At 39.7% G+C, this 13,542-nt stretch overlaps 1 protein-coding gene across 2 annotated transcripts in view; it reads left to right on the forward strand.

The window, feature by feature from the left end:
- The window catches only part of Ubac2 (UBA domain containing 2), a 159,389-nt gene that overhangs the window by 96,156 nt on the left and 49,691 nt on the right, over positions 1 to 13,542 (forward strand). For both annotated transcript variants that reach the window (XM_078016282.1, XM_005317020.5), the window contains 2 exons: positions 2,185 to 2,308; positions 6,105 to 6,152. In XM_078016282.1, the coding sequence (XP_077872408.1) occupies positions 2,185 to 2,308; positions 6,105 to 6,152 (172 nt within the window). The remainder of the gene's footprint in view (positions 1 to 2,184; positions 2,309 to 6,104; positions 6,153 to 13,542) is intronic.

The following is a 13,542-nucleotide window of genomic DNA, read 5'->3' on the forward strand; positions in this document are numbered from 1 at the left end:
CTGCATCCAGTCTTGTCACACTGCCTACGCTAAGTGTCTCCTGCCTGGGTTTTCCTTATTCCAGCTTTTGCTACACTTTCCTACATATCTGTTGATACTGCTGCCAATTACCAGTTTTGTAGAGAGTGTGTGTGTGTGTGTGTGTGTGTGTGTGTGTGTGTGTGTGTGTGTGTTCGCGCACGCGCGCACTCGTATTAGGATTGAAAGGATGCTGGATGATTTTTATAACATGGTCTCCATCAGAGATGAGAAAATGTACAAGAGGCCAAGATGGTCCTGTGTTTCCTAAAAATACTAGTGAGGACATTTCTTTGTAGACATGAAAATTAGTTCTTGCATTTTCTTACTAATGAAATGATTCTTTTTTTATTTTTATTTGTTTATTTTTTGTACTGGGGATTGAACCCAGGGATGCCTAACAACTGAGCCACATCCTCAGTCATTTTTTATATTTTATTTAGATACAAAGTATCGCTGAGTGGCTAAGTGTCTCACTAATTTGCTGAGGCTGGCTTTGAACTCTTGATCCTCTTGCCTCAATCTCCTAAATTGCTGGGATTACAGGCATGTGCCACTGTACCCAGCAGTAACGAAATAATAATTCTTTATACTGATGCCATTCCTTAAAAAAAAAAAAAAAGTAAATAGTGATAGAGCAGTTAAGCCAGCTGTTTAATGAAAAATGGTTACAGAGGTGTGCCCAAACCACACTGTTCCTCTTACCCACCCAGCTGTAGTAGGAGTGTGAGTTTGCCATCCTGGAATGAGTCCTTCAAGGTTGGGACTGCTTTTTGCTCAGAGATAGAGATGTAGCCCCTGTACTGGGCATCCTGCCTTGGCATAGTCAGTGCCCAACTAAGTCACCAAAACACTGACACTGACATGGTTGGGGCGTTGGAGGGGAGAAGAAAGCTATTAATTCCAGGAAAAGTCTGAGAAATTTTCTAAGACTTGAACAGTGCCATACAAGGTGAGTTTCCTAAGCAGCAAAGTGGAAAGGAGTGTTCAGGTTCAAAGAATAACCTGTGTCAGTATATAGTGAAAGGAGCATGAGGTGTCCAGGGGGAGCCGTGTGCCTGTGTGCATGGGAGGGAGGGAGGGAGCATACTTTGCATGTGACTGGCCTGATGCGTGGAAGAGCAAGGGGGACAGCTGTGGGAAACTACAGTGATAAGAAAGGATTGCAGATTGAGCTGGGGCTGTGCTCAGTGGTAGAGGGCTTGCCTAGCATGTGCCAGGCCTGGGTTCAATCCCCCAGGCAGAGGCGGGGGAGATAGGTGCAGGTCTTTGCTGTTTCATGGTAGTTAATCTTTGGATGCTGGGAGCCTGTGGAAGGAAGGATCTTAAGCATTGGAGTAATGTGATTGGATACCTGTTTTCTAGCACAGGGCCTGGAACCAAGCAGGGAAAACCTCTTGTTCTAGGAGAGTACTGTTAGCAGTATTGAGAGATGGGTTAGAGAGAAGCAAAAGGAGAGGGACACATGTGACTTCTGAATATGTCAAGTTGACAGTATCGAGTTGAGTTTTAGAGCCAGGGTAGAGGGCAGGCAGGCAGCATGAGTGCTTGCTCATTTTCTTAGTTGAAGCCGTAGAAGGAGTTGCTTGTTCAGGGAGAGACTAGAATAAGGAAAGACTCTCATGAGAGGTGGCAGAGTGGTGTGAGAAGTCATCCCTGGGATCAGTAAGAAACATCCCTAAGATGCAAAGAGGAGGGAGTATGAGGAAGGGAGGGTGGCAGTAAGTAGCACTTGGGGCTGTGGTGACAGATCACTGGTCAAAGGCTAAGATGAAGCTTTTGGGTCTGACCAGGAGGATTTCTAAAGTCCATTGCCTTTGGTTTATGTAGTCTCTTTCATTTGATTTTTAAGTCATTCATGGGAAGAAAACAGCATCCACTTTAAATTTCTCACATGCTTCACATTTAATCAACAGATGCTGATCCACTTCCTCAAGGGGGTTTGGGAAGTGTCAATGGGATAGGACAATTAAGTTTTCATAAAGTGTTGTTTATACTGCAAATTATTTCATATATGGTCTGTGTTTGAAAACCAACTTGTGCATTTAAGACCTTGCTTTTAGACTGAGATCAGTTATAAGCAGTGTTACTTCAAATATCCATCTGCCATTGGTATTTTAAATTCAACTTTATACTATAGTGATTTTTCTCTGTTTGTTTGCATAGCTTGGCACCTGTGTTTGCTCTGTTTGTACCATTTTACTGCTCCATACCAAGAGTCCAAGTGGCACAAATTCTGGGCCCGTTGTCCATCACAAACAAGACATTGATTTATATATTGGGACTACAGGTACAGTATGCATTTTATGTTCACATTTCTTTAACCAAATCTTTTTTTTTTTTTGTCTTTTTTTTTCTCATTTGATCTCCTTGAAAACAATGGTTGTGTGTTTTTTTTCCCCATAAGTTTGGCTTCATGATCTGTATCAAATGTTCAAAGGAAGTGTTACAGAACAAGAACATCAAGGTGTAGAAGGTACTAGAATACTTTCATAGCCTTTAGAAATCTGATAAGAGCTTTCACTGTAATTTGTATCAGTGGAAAATATTTTCATTTAATTGTTACAATTATGTGTAAATGCTCTTTTAAAAAATCATAGTTTGAAGTGGAAATACATGAGAACAGTGGAAAGTGGAAAAATCAATGTCAAAATTAGTTTATTGAATACAGCGTCACAAAGAAAGCTCTGAAGAAGAAACCCAAAATGCTTTACCAACCTGAGATTTGATGTTTTCAAGAAGCATTAGCAATGTTATTACTTCGGTGTTTGTGCTCCTACGATGATATTGTCATCATTTGCTAAATGGTTTTCTTTGAAGATCATTGGAGTACTTACTGTCTGACTTAGAAACCTGAGCTTAAATGAGTCCTTACTAATACTCAGTGAATACCAATTGCTCCCTGCTGGGTTCCAGTCACTACACTGGGACACATAGGATTTTCAGTGTTCTGTTATTTGTCATTATTTTTACTCCCATGACTTTTGATGTCAAGCTTTTTCCTGCAGCTTCCTGTGGCACCATGTGTAGCTTGGCCTTTTGATCCGCTAGTAAACACTCAGGCATTCCTTATCCCACACATATCAAACCGGATACTAGTGTCACTGTAAAATGCCCTTCTCCCTCCCGTTTTAACCTTTAGCATTTCCTCCAGCTCCTCTAGTCTGTTATCATGCATTATCAATGGCCCGTCAGGGGCGGGTGTTTCCTTACAACTTTTACAACCGTTTCTCATGAAATATGTTATTCTTCATCTCTCAGCCCCCACAAACTCCCCCTTAGCCTTCCTAATATGTATGTAACCAAATAGCTCGTTTTTGCAGTTTATTCTTAACAGCTAGGATTTGCTGTAGCAGGTTTTATTTTTATTTTTTTTTTCCCTTGAATTATTGTGACAGAGGCAGTATGAAATGGCAGAAAAACACCAAGGACCTGGCCCCTGGTTCTGGTATGTCCGTCACTGGCTCTGAGACTTGGGTCAAGTCATGACCCCCTGATCTTCATTTTGACCTAAGTTCCTTCCAACTCTAAAGCTAGAATCATTGAGGATGAAAAACATTATTTCCTCAATTATAGGGTAGAAATTCCATGTGGCATTATGGAAGGTCTTTGGGGATGAGTGAACTTTGGCTAAGTGATGGGGTCTGTTGACTATTTGCTTTGTCACTTATTTTTACTGAGCCCCCATTTGCCCACCTGCAAAATGGAGATAATAATGCCTATATTACAAGATTATTTTAAGGATTAGATATCATAGCATTAGTGTTACTGTGTATCTGAAAAGATAAAAATAGCTAAGTCAGTGGTTCTTATTATTAATTAGTAATTTATCTCCATAGCTAACCCCATTCATTGCTTTTTCTGACATTATAAATGTATTGTTATACTGTTTTGTTTTACAAAAAGCAAAATAAGTAAAATATTTCTCAGAGAGAGGGGCTCTGGTTGCATAATCTCCATCACAAGAGCCTCTGTGTTTAGTGCTATTTCAGCAGTTACATGGCCTGCAGTGAAAGTAACTGCTTAAAAATGACACGGTGAATCCCACCATCACATACTTATTTACTGGAATAAGATATACATGCTTGTATAATTATATTTAAAATGGATTCTACTGTCATGTTTAACTAAAAAGAACCAATAAATAAAAATCAGAAAGTAACCTCTTAACCCTGCTCAAAAGCAAAATATAGATGCAGCTACCATAGTTTATTCAAAGTAGTATAAATTTCTAATATTGTCATAGTATTTTCAATAACTTTGTGAGGTAGAAGTGGATATCAGAAGGAGTGGAGGTGCCTCACTGCTTCTTTTTACGATCTAGTCTTTGGCATGGATGGCATCCAGGGTTCTTCTTGCATCTCTAGCAGCAGTTGCTCATCTTGCATCAAGGGTGGCTGAAGTCTCCATCCTCTTCTTGCCCCACTCCTCTCTGGGCCTCTGCATGTTTTTGTGACATTCACACTCCCCACCACAGCTACATGAAGCCAGGGACATTTCTTTAATGGATGAATGAATGGTTGTAATCTTTACCAGAAGAGCCAAAATGCTTATGAAGGGACATTATGTATCAGATGGCTTGAGAGCCAGCCCTGTGGTGCCTACCCTGTGCTGGGAGCTGTGGAGGATGGGGTGAAATACAAGATGAGATACTTGTCCTCCAGGAACCCAGAGGCTAGGAAAACTCACTCCCGAACCTGTCAAAACCCAAGCAACACAGTTTGGCACCAAACACACAGTAGGAAGGGGAGCTTGAGAGGATCCAAAGGAAACCAGCTTTGACTGGCAGGATGTTGGACTCGTTCTACTTATATCTGAGCAGGTTGGCGAGCACAGGGCTGTGGAGCTTGCCTATCTGCATACACCCAACTCCACCATTGATAGCTGTCTGACAGGGCTACAAGTCACACAGATACTCAATTTTCTCACCAGTAGAATCAAGTTCATAGAGCTTCCTCATCAAGTGATACGGAAGATTCACTGAGTTCAGTTTGTGGGAAACCTTGTGAGAAATGCCCAACTTGTAGAAAGTGATAGTTGACTTATTATCCTTTTTCTTTTTAGAGGCGAATGATAGCAAAATATTTGTCTGCATAATTCTTGACCTTGTTATTATCAAAGTTTTTACATGGAGGAGCCTCCATGCCAGATCAGAGATTAAATTAGAAGTGGCAGCTGATATTCCTTCCTGGGTGGCCTGCACCAGAACACAGCCCACCAGCCTGCAGCCCACCAGCCTCCTCTCCCTGTCTCTCGGCCTCTTACCCTTCGTGTCTGCTCTGAGTGTCCTCATGGAGTGTGTGGAACTCCAAAGTTCACATCTAACAGTTGGCAGTGAATACAGCTGCCCTGCTCCAGTGCCCTGCTTCTTCCTCAAAGATCAGAAGTCTTAACCCTAGCCCAAGCTTCTAAAGTACACACTAGACCACAAACCATTTCTTTCTTCCAGGGATGCTTTGAGATGCTTTGATTTGTTTGGTGTTTTTTTGTTTTTGTTTATTTTACCCTGAGCACAACTCTAAAATATAATTTAGAAAGCAAAGGTAGAGATTTCTTGAGACTTAATAATAAATACTTTTGTCATTAATTAACATTGTTATTATAAGTTTATTCTTCCTTAGATGAACTAGAATAGGAACAATACCATTTGGTACAGACCTCTAAGCTGTCAGAATTCTTCCCGTCTAAATTTAGAGAAACAATAATAAAAAGTTACAATGAGAAAGTTAGGTTAACAGTTGTCATAAGTCACTAGCAATAAGCATGGATGATGACTACCTATGTTTACATTGTTGATTCTAATAATATAATTAATATCCATTTGTAAATGGTAATATACTTGAATTTCACTTGTATTTCTTTGCATGGGAGTGGGCCAGGTTCAAGTAATATATTCTCAGCATTGAAGTCTAAGGTCTTAAAAAAATAACCTTATTATTAAACAAAATTTATGTTTATTTTCTATTTGCCTATATATTTGATAGCAAGTATAATTAGTATTATAAATGGTCATGATTATGTAAAAATAAATATGCTGTTACTGGCAGTTGAATTTCATTTTTAGTTGCCTTTTTTTTCTTTTGTAGCTTTTCACCTCTGGTTCCTACATCTGGATTGTAGCCATAAGTGGACTTGTAAGTTTGATTTCCCCCTCCCTGCAATTCCCCCTGTCTTCTGGGAAAACAACAACAACAAAAAAAAAACACGAGGAAAAGCGTGATGCTGAACTTGTGGGCAACACTCACTTGTTCCTGACATTCTCTCAGCCCTGTCAGATCTGGCTCAGTGCTACTTCATTAGTGACTAAAAAGGGCCAGTTACTTGGAAAATTGAGACAAAGGGAGCCAGTTGGTCTGAGTTTTCAAAGTAACTTGATGTTTTAGCTAAATTGTTTTCATCAGTGTTGGTTTTATATCACATTCATAGTTTAATTCATGGTAAAAAAAATGACAGAAAATGAAGATGTTGGACCTACTAAAAATAAGGAGAGCTGTTGTGTTTGTTTTATAAAGAGACTGTTACGTGAGGGAAGAAAATAAGACCAACCAGCAAGTCAGGTGGGTTGGAACTGACAGAAGACTCATCAGGTCTGTGGCCAGAGAAGGGGAGGAAGGGAGTGAGCTGGAGGATTTGGGTCCTCCTCCTGTGGCTGGAATTTCCATTTCTGTCCCATACCCGTGGGACTTGGTTATATTTTATTTAGAGGGTATTTTAAAAGAAATTTAGACCTTGAAGTTGAGTTTTATTCTTCCATCACTTGAATATGAACCCTTAAATTTATGAAAATAATTTTATAACTAGTGCATATGGAGTATAGTTTTAATTTCTTTCTTAGAAAAAACTAAGAAAAATATAGAATAGATTCATATGAACATGTGTAACATCAGAGAAAAAAGGCTTCAAAATAACTGCAGCCCTCTGCAGACCCTTTACATAAATCACTACTTTTGGTCCTTGTTTCCCGAGTGACTGACCTGTGTTTGGGGCCAGTGTACTAACCATCCTTTCAGCCTGCTCACCTCACTCCTCACTTTCAGCTCTGTTGTTCCTCCTCTCGGTTCATTATTTTCATCTAGAACTTGATTGTTCATGCCACTCAGCTGATGTGCTTCTGCCAATCAAAGTCACTGGTTTTCCTCTCCCTAAATATTTTCTCATTTACCAAGGACCCCATTGAGAAGTCTTTAAACCATACAAGCAATCTGGCATTCATTTTTTCCCCCCAGTAGTAGGGATTGAATCCAGGGGTGCTCTACCACTGAGTTACATCCCCAGCCCTTTACTCATTTATTTATTTATTTATTCATTCATTCATTCATTCATTCATTCATTCATTCATTCATTCATTTATTTTCATTTTGAAGTAGAGCCTGGCTAGTTCCCCATCTGGTCTTGAACTTGTGATCTGCCTATTTCAGCCTGCTAAGTAGCTGGGATTATAAGCGTGTGCCACCCTTCCTGGCCCATCTGTTGTTCTTAAGAGTTGTGGCTTTGGAACATCCTGGGATTAGACTGATTCTTAGGGCACAGTTGCCAGGCTCTCTCCGGTCTAAGTTCATCACCACTTGAACTGCCATCTTGATTGACAGTAATAAGAGCTGCATGAAGATGTACAGTTTCTTCCATACTACAATTTGTCTTAGTCTTTTATGGTTTTTTTCATAAAGCATTAAAAGAATTTCAAACTACTTTATTGTATGCTGTTTCATTGTATTCATTTATTATAGATTCATTTACCCTGAATATCCATTCCTTTCTTTAATAACTCATTATGTGACTCATTTGTTTTAAAACACCCCATTTTCTTTCCTCATTCTGTTTTTAGACAGCTGATTTTAAATTAAGTGCTTGCTGTCACCTCAGAAAGTTTCGTTTTGTGACATTGGATGCTCTAGAATTGGAGGTTGCACTTTTCATCTCTTTGTAGTCTTTTTAGAATGTAAAATATGCATGTTGTGGTCACAGTCTTTCCAGCAGACCTCTTGACAGGTAGTAAGATGCCTGTTTTAACTTTTTAAAAGGAATCAGAAGATTAATGAATTTTTAACACAGAATGCCCATTGCACTATGTTTGGAATTCCAGGATGATTTGGCATTTTAGAGAATCTCACTAATAATAAATTCCTCTGAGCTAATTTAATTTTCACTTCTTATAGTAATTGACTCAGCCAAAGTTATTAACCTCCTACTATGATCACAAATCCATTAAGTTTTCTTATTATCCTTGTTCTTATTACCCTTTATTACTATTCCACCATAATTAGATGATTCTAGCCACATTTATTTGAAATGATTGATAATAATGATAATCATAGCTGGTTTCCCTTCATCTGTACCATAAATATTGGTGCTTGTTTTACACTTTATGAATTTTTATTGTGACTTATCTAGAAAATCCACATTTTTGTTAGGAAATATTTTATATAACACAGTATGCTGTTTATAAAGATGATTATAAAGGAGGATCTGAAAATTGTCATGAGTGTCTGGTTCGCACAGCACTGACTGCATAGTCTCTGTGTGCCATAACAAAGCCACAGTGTGCCTGTTCCAGATGCTGATTGCTCAACACAACACAAGTTCTCTTCCCATGTAGATCAACTGACTTCCTTTTTTTTTTTTTTTTTTGGTTTTTATGATAAATAAGATACTAAAAAAAAAAAAAGAAATTCATACTACCAAAAAAATATACATATTTGGGGAATTGTTACAAAACCTGTTGATGAAATTTCACCTTTTAGCATTGAAACTCATAGTTTTTTAAGAGAAAGAGCTTTTTAAAAAAGAAAGATGTGTGTAAAACAAGTCATCTGTAATCTTCTGTCATAGAAACCAAAAAATGTACTCATGTTTTCCTGGAAAGTTGCCAACTTTGAATTGCATTTATTTTATTTAGCTAGTTATCAGTTTATTTCTTTGGGCTAGCCTAGTTTTTATCTTTCCTTATATCATTTATTCTTTCATGATTATAGATGTCTCTGTGTGTACACACATGTGTCATTTAACATCTCAGTGGTTAGATAAAATACAGACGGTGTAGGAGTGTGAGTAGGAGCCTCTTTCTGTCCTCACTGATGTCACAGAAAAGTGTGAAGCCTAAGTTATTTTCCTGGGTTGGAGGAAAATCGTTTTTTAGCTCTCAAGGAGCAGTAAGACTGCAGTTTGCCTGGGATGGTTGTCACTCTTCGGTTCCATTTTGTAATTCCTTGGGGAGGCCACCTGCTACTCCGAAAAGGTGAGGAGTAGTCCGTTGTGTTTCATGAGTACTTTGAGGTTATTCACATGCATCATTGTTTTTGTGTGCCTTGTCCCTCCTTTGACAGTTCTTATTTTTTTTTTATAAATTTTTTATACCTTTATTGTATTTATTGATTTTTATGTGATGCTGAGGATCAAACCCAGGGCCTTGCACGTGCTAGGCGAGCGCTCTACCACTGAGCCACAACCCCAGCCCCAACAGTTTTTATTTTTAATACTAATATTTAAATTAACAGTTTTCATGAAAGATTACAAATTTTTTTTGGAAGGCTTGGTTGTAATAGTCCAGTGAAATATCACAGTCTATGCCAGGGCTTCAGGTATTTTAGGAAACCTCCTGCTTCCATCGTTTCACCACCATTGCATTCAGTTGTTCTTCTGAATGTCTTTGGTGGAAGACTTTCAAAAACTGAAGCCACTCTATATATTCATAATTCTACTAGTTTTGTTACACATTTATCCTTTTTTTTTTCCTTAAAGAAAGCTTTGCTTACTTATTAAACTTTGAATTCTTTTTGTGGTTCTACTGGAGAGCCTTGAAGACATCAATGGCCCAGCACTTCTTCATTTTCCGAGGTTTTATGAATCATAGTAGTGAGTCATTACCACTGGGATGTGCCCTGATTCTCAAAAGCTGAGGTCTTGCACCTGATCTGATTCTTATGTGATTCAAATAGAAAGGGGCTGCTTTTGCAATTTTTCTCTTTTTTTACAATTCACATATTTATCATCGTTTGGTCCTCTTCCAAGCTGCTTAAGAGCAAGTTACCAGACAGACCAATACAGGATTCTGGGTCTCAGTGTGTCCCTACTTTGTACCCACAGTCATTGCTGCCTGTGTTGTGCTTCTGTCCAGTACCCCAGACTTTGACTATCTTGTGATCAAGCAGTGTTCATGTGAAAAAAAAAAAAAAAAAACTTCTACACAATAATAAGATTAGAAATGTAGATTGACGTAGATTATTTAGAACTATGAATGTGGTTTGAGTTTGATTGTTTTCTGTAGGCAGTGAGCATCTTGAAAGTGTTTTAGACACACTTGAGGTGATGCGAGATTGCAGCAACCTCACCGGGTTGTGAATAGGGGAAGGGAAGAGGAGTAGTCTGGAAGGAGTCAAGAGGGCTTTTTGAGCTGATTTGCCTCTGTCTCAATTGAAAGATAAAAAATAAAAACACTTTAACTGAAAAAAAATAAAAATGGAAATAGCAGCATGTAGCATGGTAATGTTAGCTTCCTTTGGAATAAGTTTGGGGCCCGGGCTGCTTCTCGGTGGTGAGAATGGCATTTGGGTCCTCTGCCTTCTCCTGCCTGTGTATGTCTTTCTCTTTATACTTCCTTTTCTTCCTGTTTATCCTCATTTCTCTTAGATTTCTTCTCCAGATCCAACTAAGCTAGGGTTTGGGGTAAGTCATCTGCTGCTCAAGGCCTTCGGTTAAATAGAAGGGTTTAGGTTGCTGTTTGGCAGTTAACTGGAAATGAAGATGGGCTGTGGAAGCAGTCAGGAGGTTGCTGGGTTTACGAAGCGCCGTCTGCAGAGTGGACAGTGACAGCGGCCCCTTAGGAAGCCTCCACCCTTCCGTGGCTGAAGTAGCGGTTGGGATCCCAGCCAAGTCGAGTGCTGGTGGGTCCCTGATCCCTCACACACAGGCTCACACTGGTTTCAGGCAACTCACTCTTGCTCTCTCCCTCCTCCTCCATCCTCACCTCAGGCTGTCTGGACCACCAGAAGAAAGCCCCCATACTCTGCTTTGGCAGCCACAGCCCAGTCCAGGGCTGGCAGGTGATGTCCCACTAGACAGGCCTTACACAGGGAGGCAGAAACTAGTGGAAATGTAGTTTTAAAATGCTCTAAGCAGGATAAATGAAATGCCAGTATCTTGTTGAAGAGGTACCTTATAAACTACACTATTAATGTTTATTTCTGCAGTTTATCTTTTACTTACAGCCAAAGTGCATCCTCCTTAAGGACCCTGTCCAGATTTGGCCTCCTCGTCAGCTCTCACCCCATGTGCCCCACACTTCAACAGTGCGGGTGTTCACTCTTCCCAAATGGCGCAGCCTAGCTCAGGGTTCTTTTACAAACACATGGCACTTACTACACACCAGGCACTGGTGGAAAATTCTATTATTTGTTCATATGTTTCTGTTCGTTCACGCATATGTGTTTAACATTTTTTTAGCCTCTGTCTTCTGGGCCCCTACCTACAGGCACTGCATGCCCTCTTGACGTCAGACTTTGTTCTGTGTCATACAGAAAAGAAGTGATGAGAGCTTTGTCCTCTCAGAGGCCTTAAGAGCCATTGTGTGGTTCCACCATTGCCTGTTCCCTTTACCATGAGAAAAGCGTGGGCCAGGGAGGGGCTGATCCTGGTGACCCCAAAATGACAACAAATAAGTCTTTGTCATAAGCTGCTGGGATTTGGGATGCTTCATTTCCACAGTATAACCTAGCAAAAGCTGCCTAATCGTTCTTTTCTAAGCACTTTACAAATATTAATGAGTTCTCATAAAAATCGGATGAAGTTAAGTGCAGTGGCATATGCCATAATCCCAGCAACTCAGGAGGCTGAGGCAAGAGAGTTGCAAGTTGGAGGTCAGCCTGGGCAATTAAGAGAGATCCTGTTTCAAAATAAAAAATAAAAGGGGTTGGGGATGTAGCCCAGTGGTAGAGGGTCCCTGGGTTCAATCCTTGGTACCAAAAAATAAATTAAAAAAAAAAAAAGCAAACTTGATAAAGTAGGAATCTTTGTTTTATAGGTGAAGAAGCTGAGGTACAAAGAAATTTAATTTCCCAAACACACTAGCTGATTAGTAGAGACTGGGTCAAGTTCAGACAGTGTAGCTTTAGTCTTTATGTTCTTAAAAAATAGGTTTGTATAATCTCGTGGAGTTTTTTCCAACTGAATTTCTTCTTCTCCCCACATATCCCCTTTCTAGCAAAACCTTGTTCAAGTCCTGACTTACTCCTTTCCTGAGTCAGCCCTGTCATTTGTGTTTGTGCATGTGTTCCTAGGATTGAACCAGGGTCACTCAGCCACTGAACTATATCCTCAGCCCTTTTTCTGAGTTTTTGGGGTAGATTCTCACTAAGTTTTCAGGCTGGCCTCAAACTTGTAATCCTCTTGCCTCAGCCTCCCAAATAACTGGCTTGTGCCACCACACCCACCTTCATATATACATACATACATACACATACATATACACATATACGTATATGTATATATTCATAAATGTAGTGCAAATACTTAACGAGGTCTACCCTTTCAACAAGCTTTTTTTTTTTTTTTTTTTTTTTAAGTTTAAAATACATCATAGCTAAGTGTGGTGTTGCACATCAATAACCCCAGCTACTTGTCAGGTCACTGCAGGAAGATCACAAATTTGAGGCTAACCTGGGAAATTTAGTGAGACCCTGCCTCAAAATGAAAACAGTAAAAAGGGCTGGGGGTGTAACTCAGTGGAAGAGAACTTCCCTAACATTGTGGGGCCCCAGATTCAATCCCCAGTACTGCTAAATAAATTAATTAAGAGTGTGTATGTGTGTGTGTGTGTGTGTGTGTGTGTGTGTGTGTGTGTAGTTGGTAAATGCAGAGTGTTTTACATTAGCTCTCTAGAGCTTGTTCATTTTGCATAACTGAAATTTTATGCCTGTTGATTAGCAATTCCCCTTTCCCTGTCCTCCTCAACCCCAGCCTTTGGCAGCCACCATTCCACCCCTTGATTCTGTGAATTGGACCAACCTAGATTCCTCAGGTAAATCATGCAGTATTTGTCTGTCTTGGGCTGGTTTGTTTCACGTAGCATGAGATCCTCACCATTCATTTATATTGTTGCTTGTTGCAGTTTCCTTTTTTTTTTTTTAAGGCTGAATGGTACTTGATGGTATACATATACCACATCTTGTTTATTCACTCATCTGGCAATGCACACCTAGACTGTTTCCATGTCTCAGCTGTTGTGGGTAATGCTGCAGTGAACCTGGGAGTGCACCAGTCTCTTCCGGCCCTAATATGTCACCAGAAGTGGGATTGCTGCGTTATACAGTAATTCTATTTTTAAATTTTTTAAGATCCTCTGTACCATTTTTCATAGAGGCTGCCTCAGTTGCATCTCCACTGAAGAGTGCACAAGGGTTCCCATTGTCCCACTCCTCCCAACACCTTTCTTTTGTTTTATTGTGTTTATAATAAGCATCTTGACAAGTATGAGAGGGTATTTTCTTTTGGCTTTGGTTTGCATTTTCCTGATGATAAATGATGTTGAGT

The sequence above is a fragment of the Ictidomys tridecemlineatus genome, chromosome 6 (genome assembly GCF_052094955.1).
Source record: "Ictidomys tridecemlineatus isolate mIctTri1 chromosome 6, mIctTri1.hap1, whole genome shotgun sequence".
NCBI lineage: Eukaryota > Metazoa > Chordata > Mammalia > Rodentia > Sciuridae > Ictidomys > Ictidomys tridecemlineatus.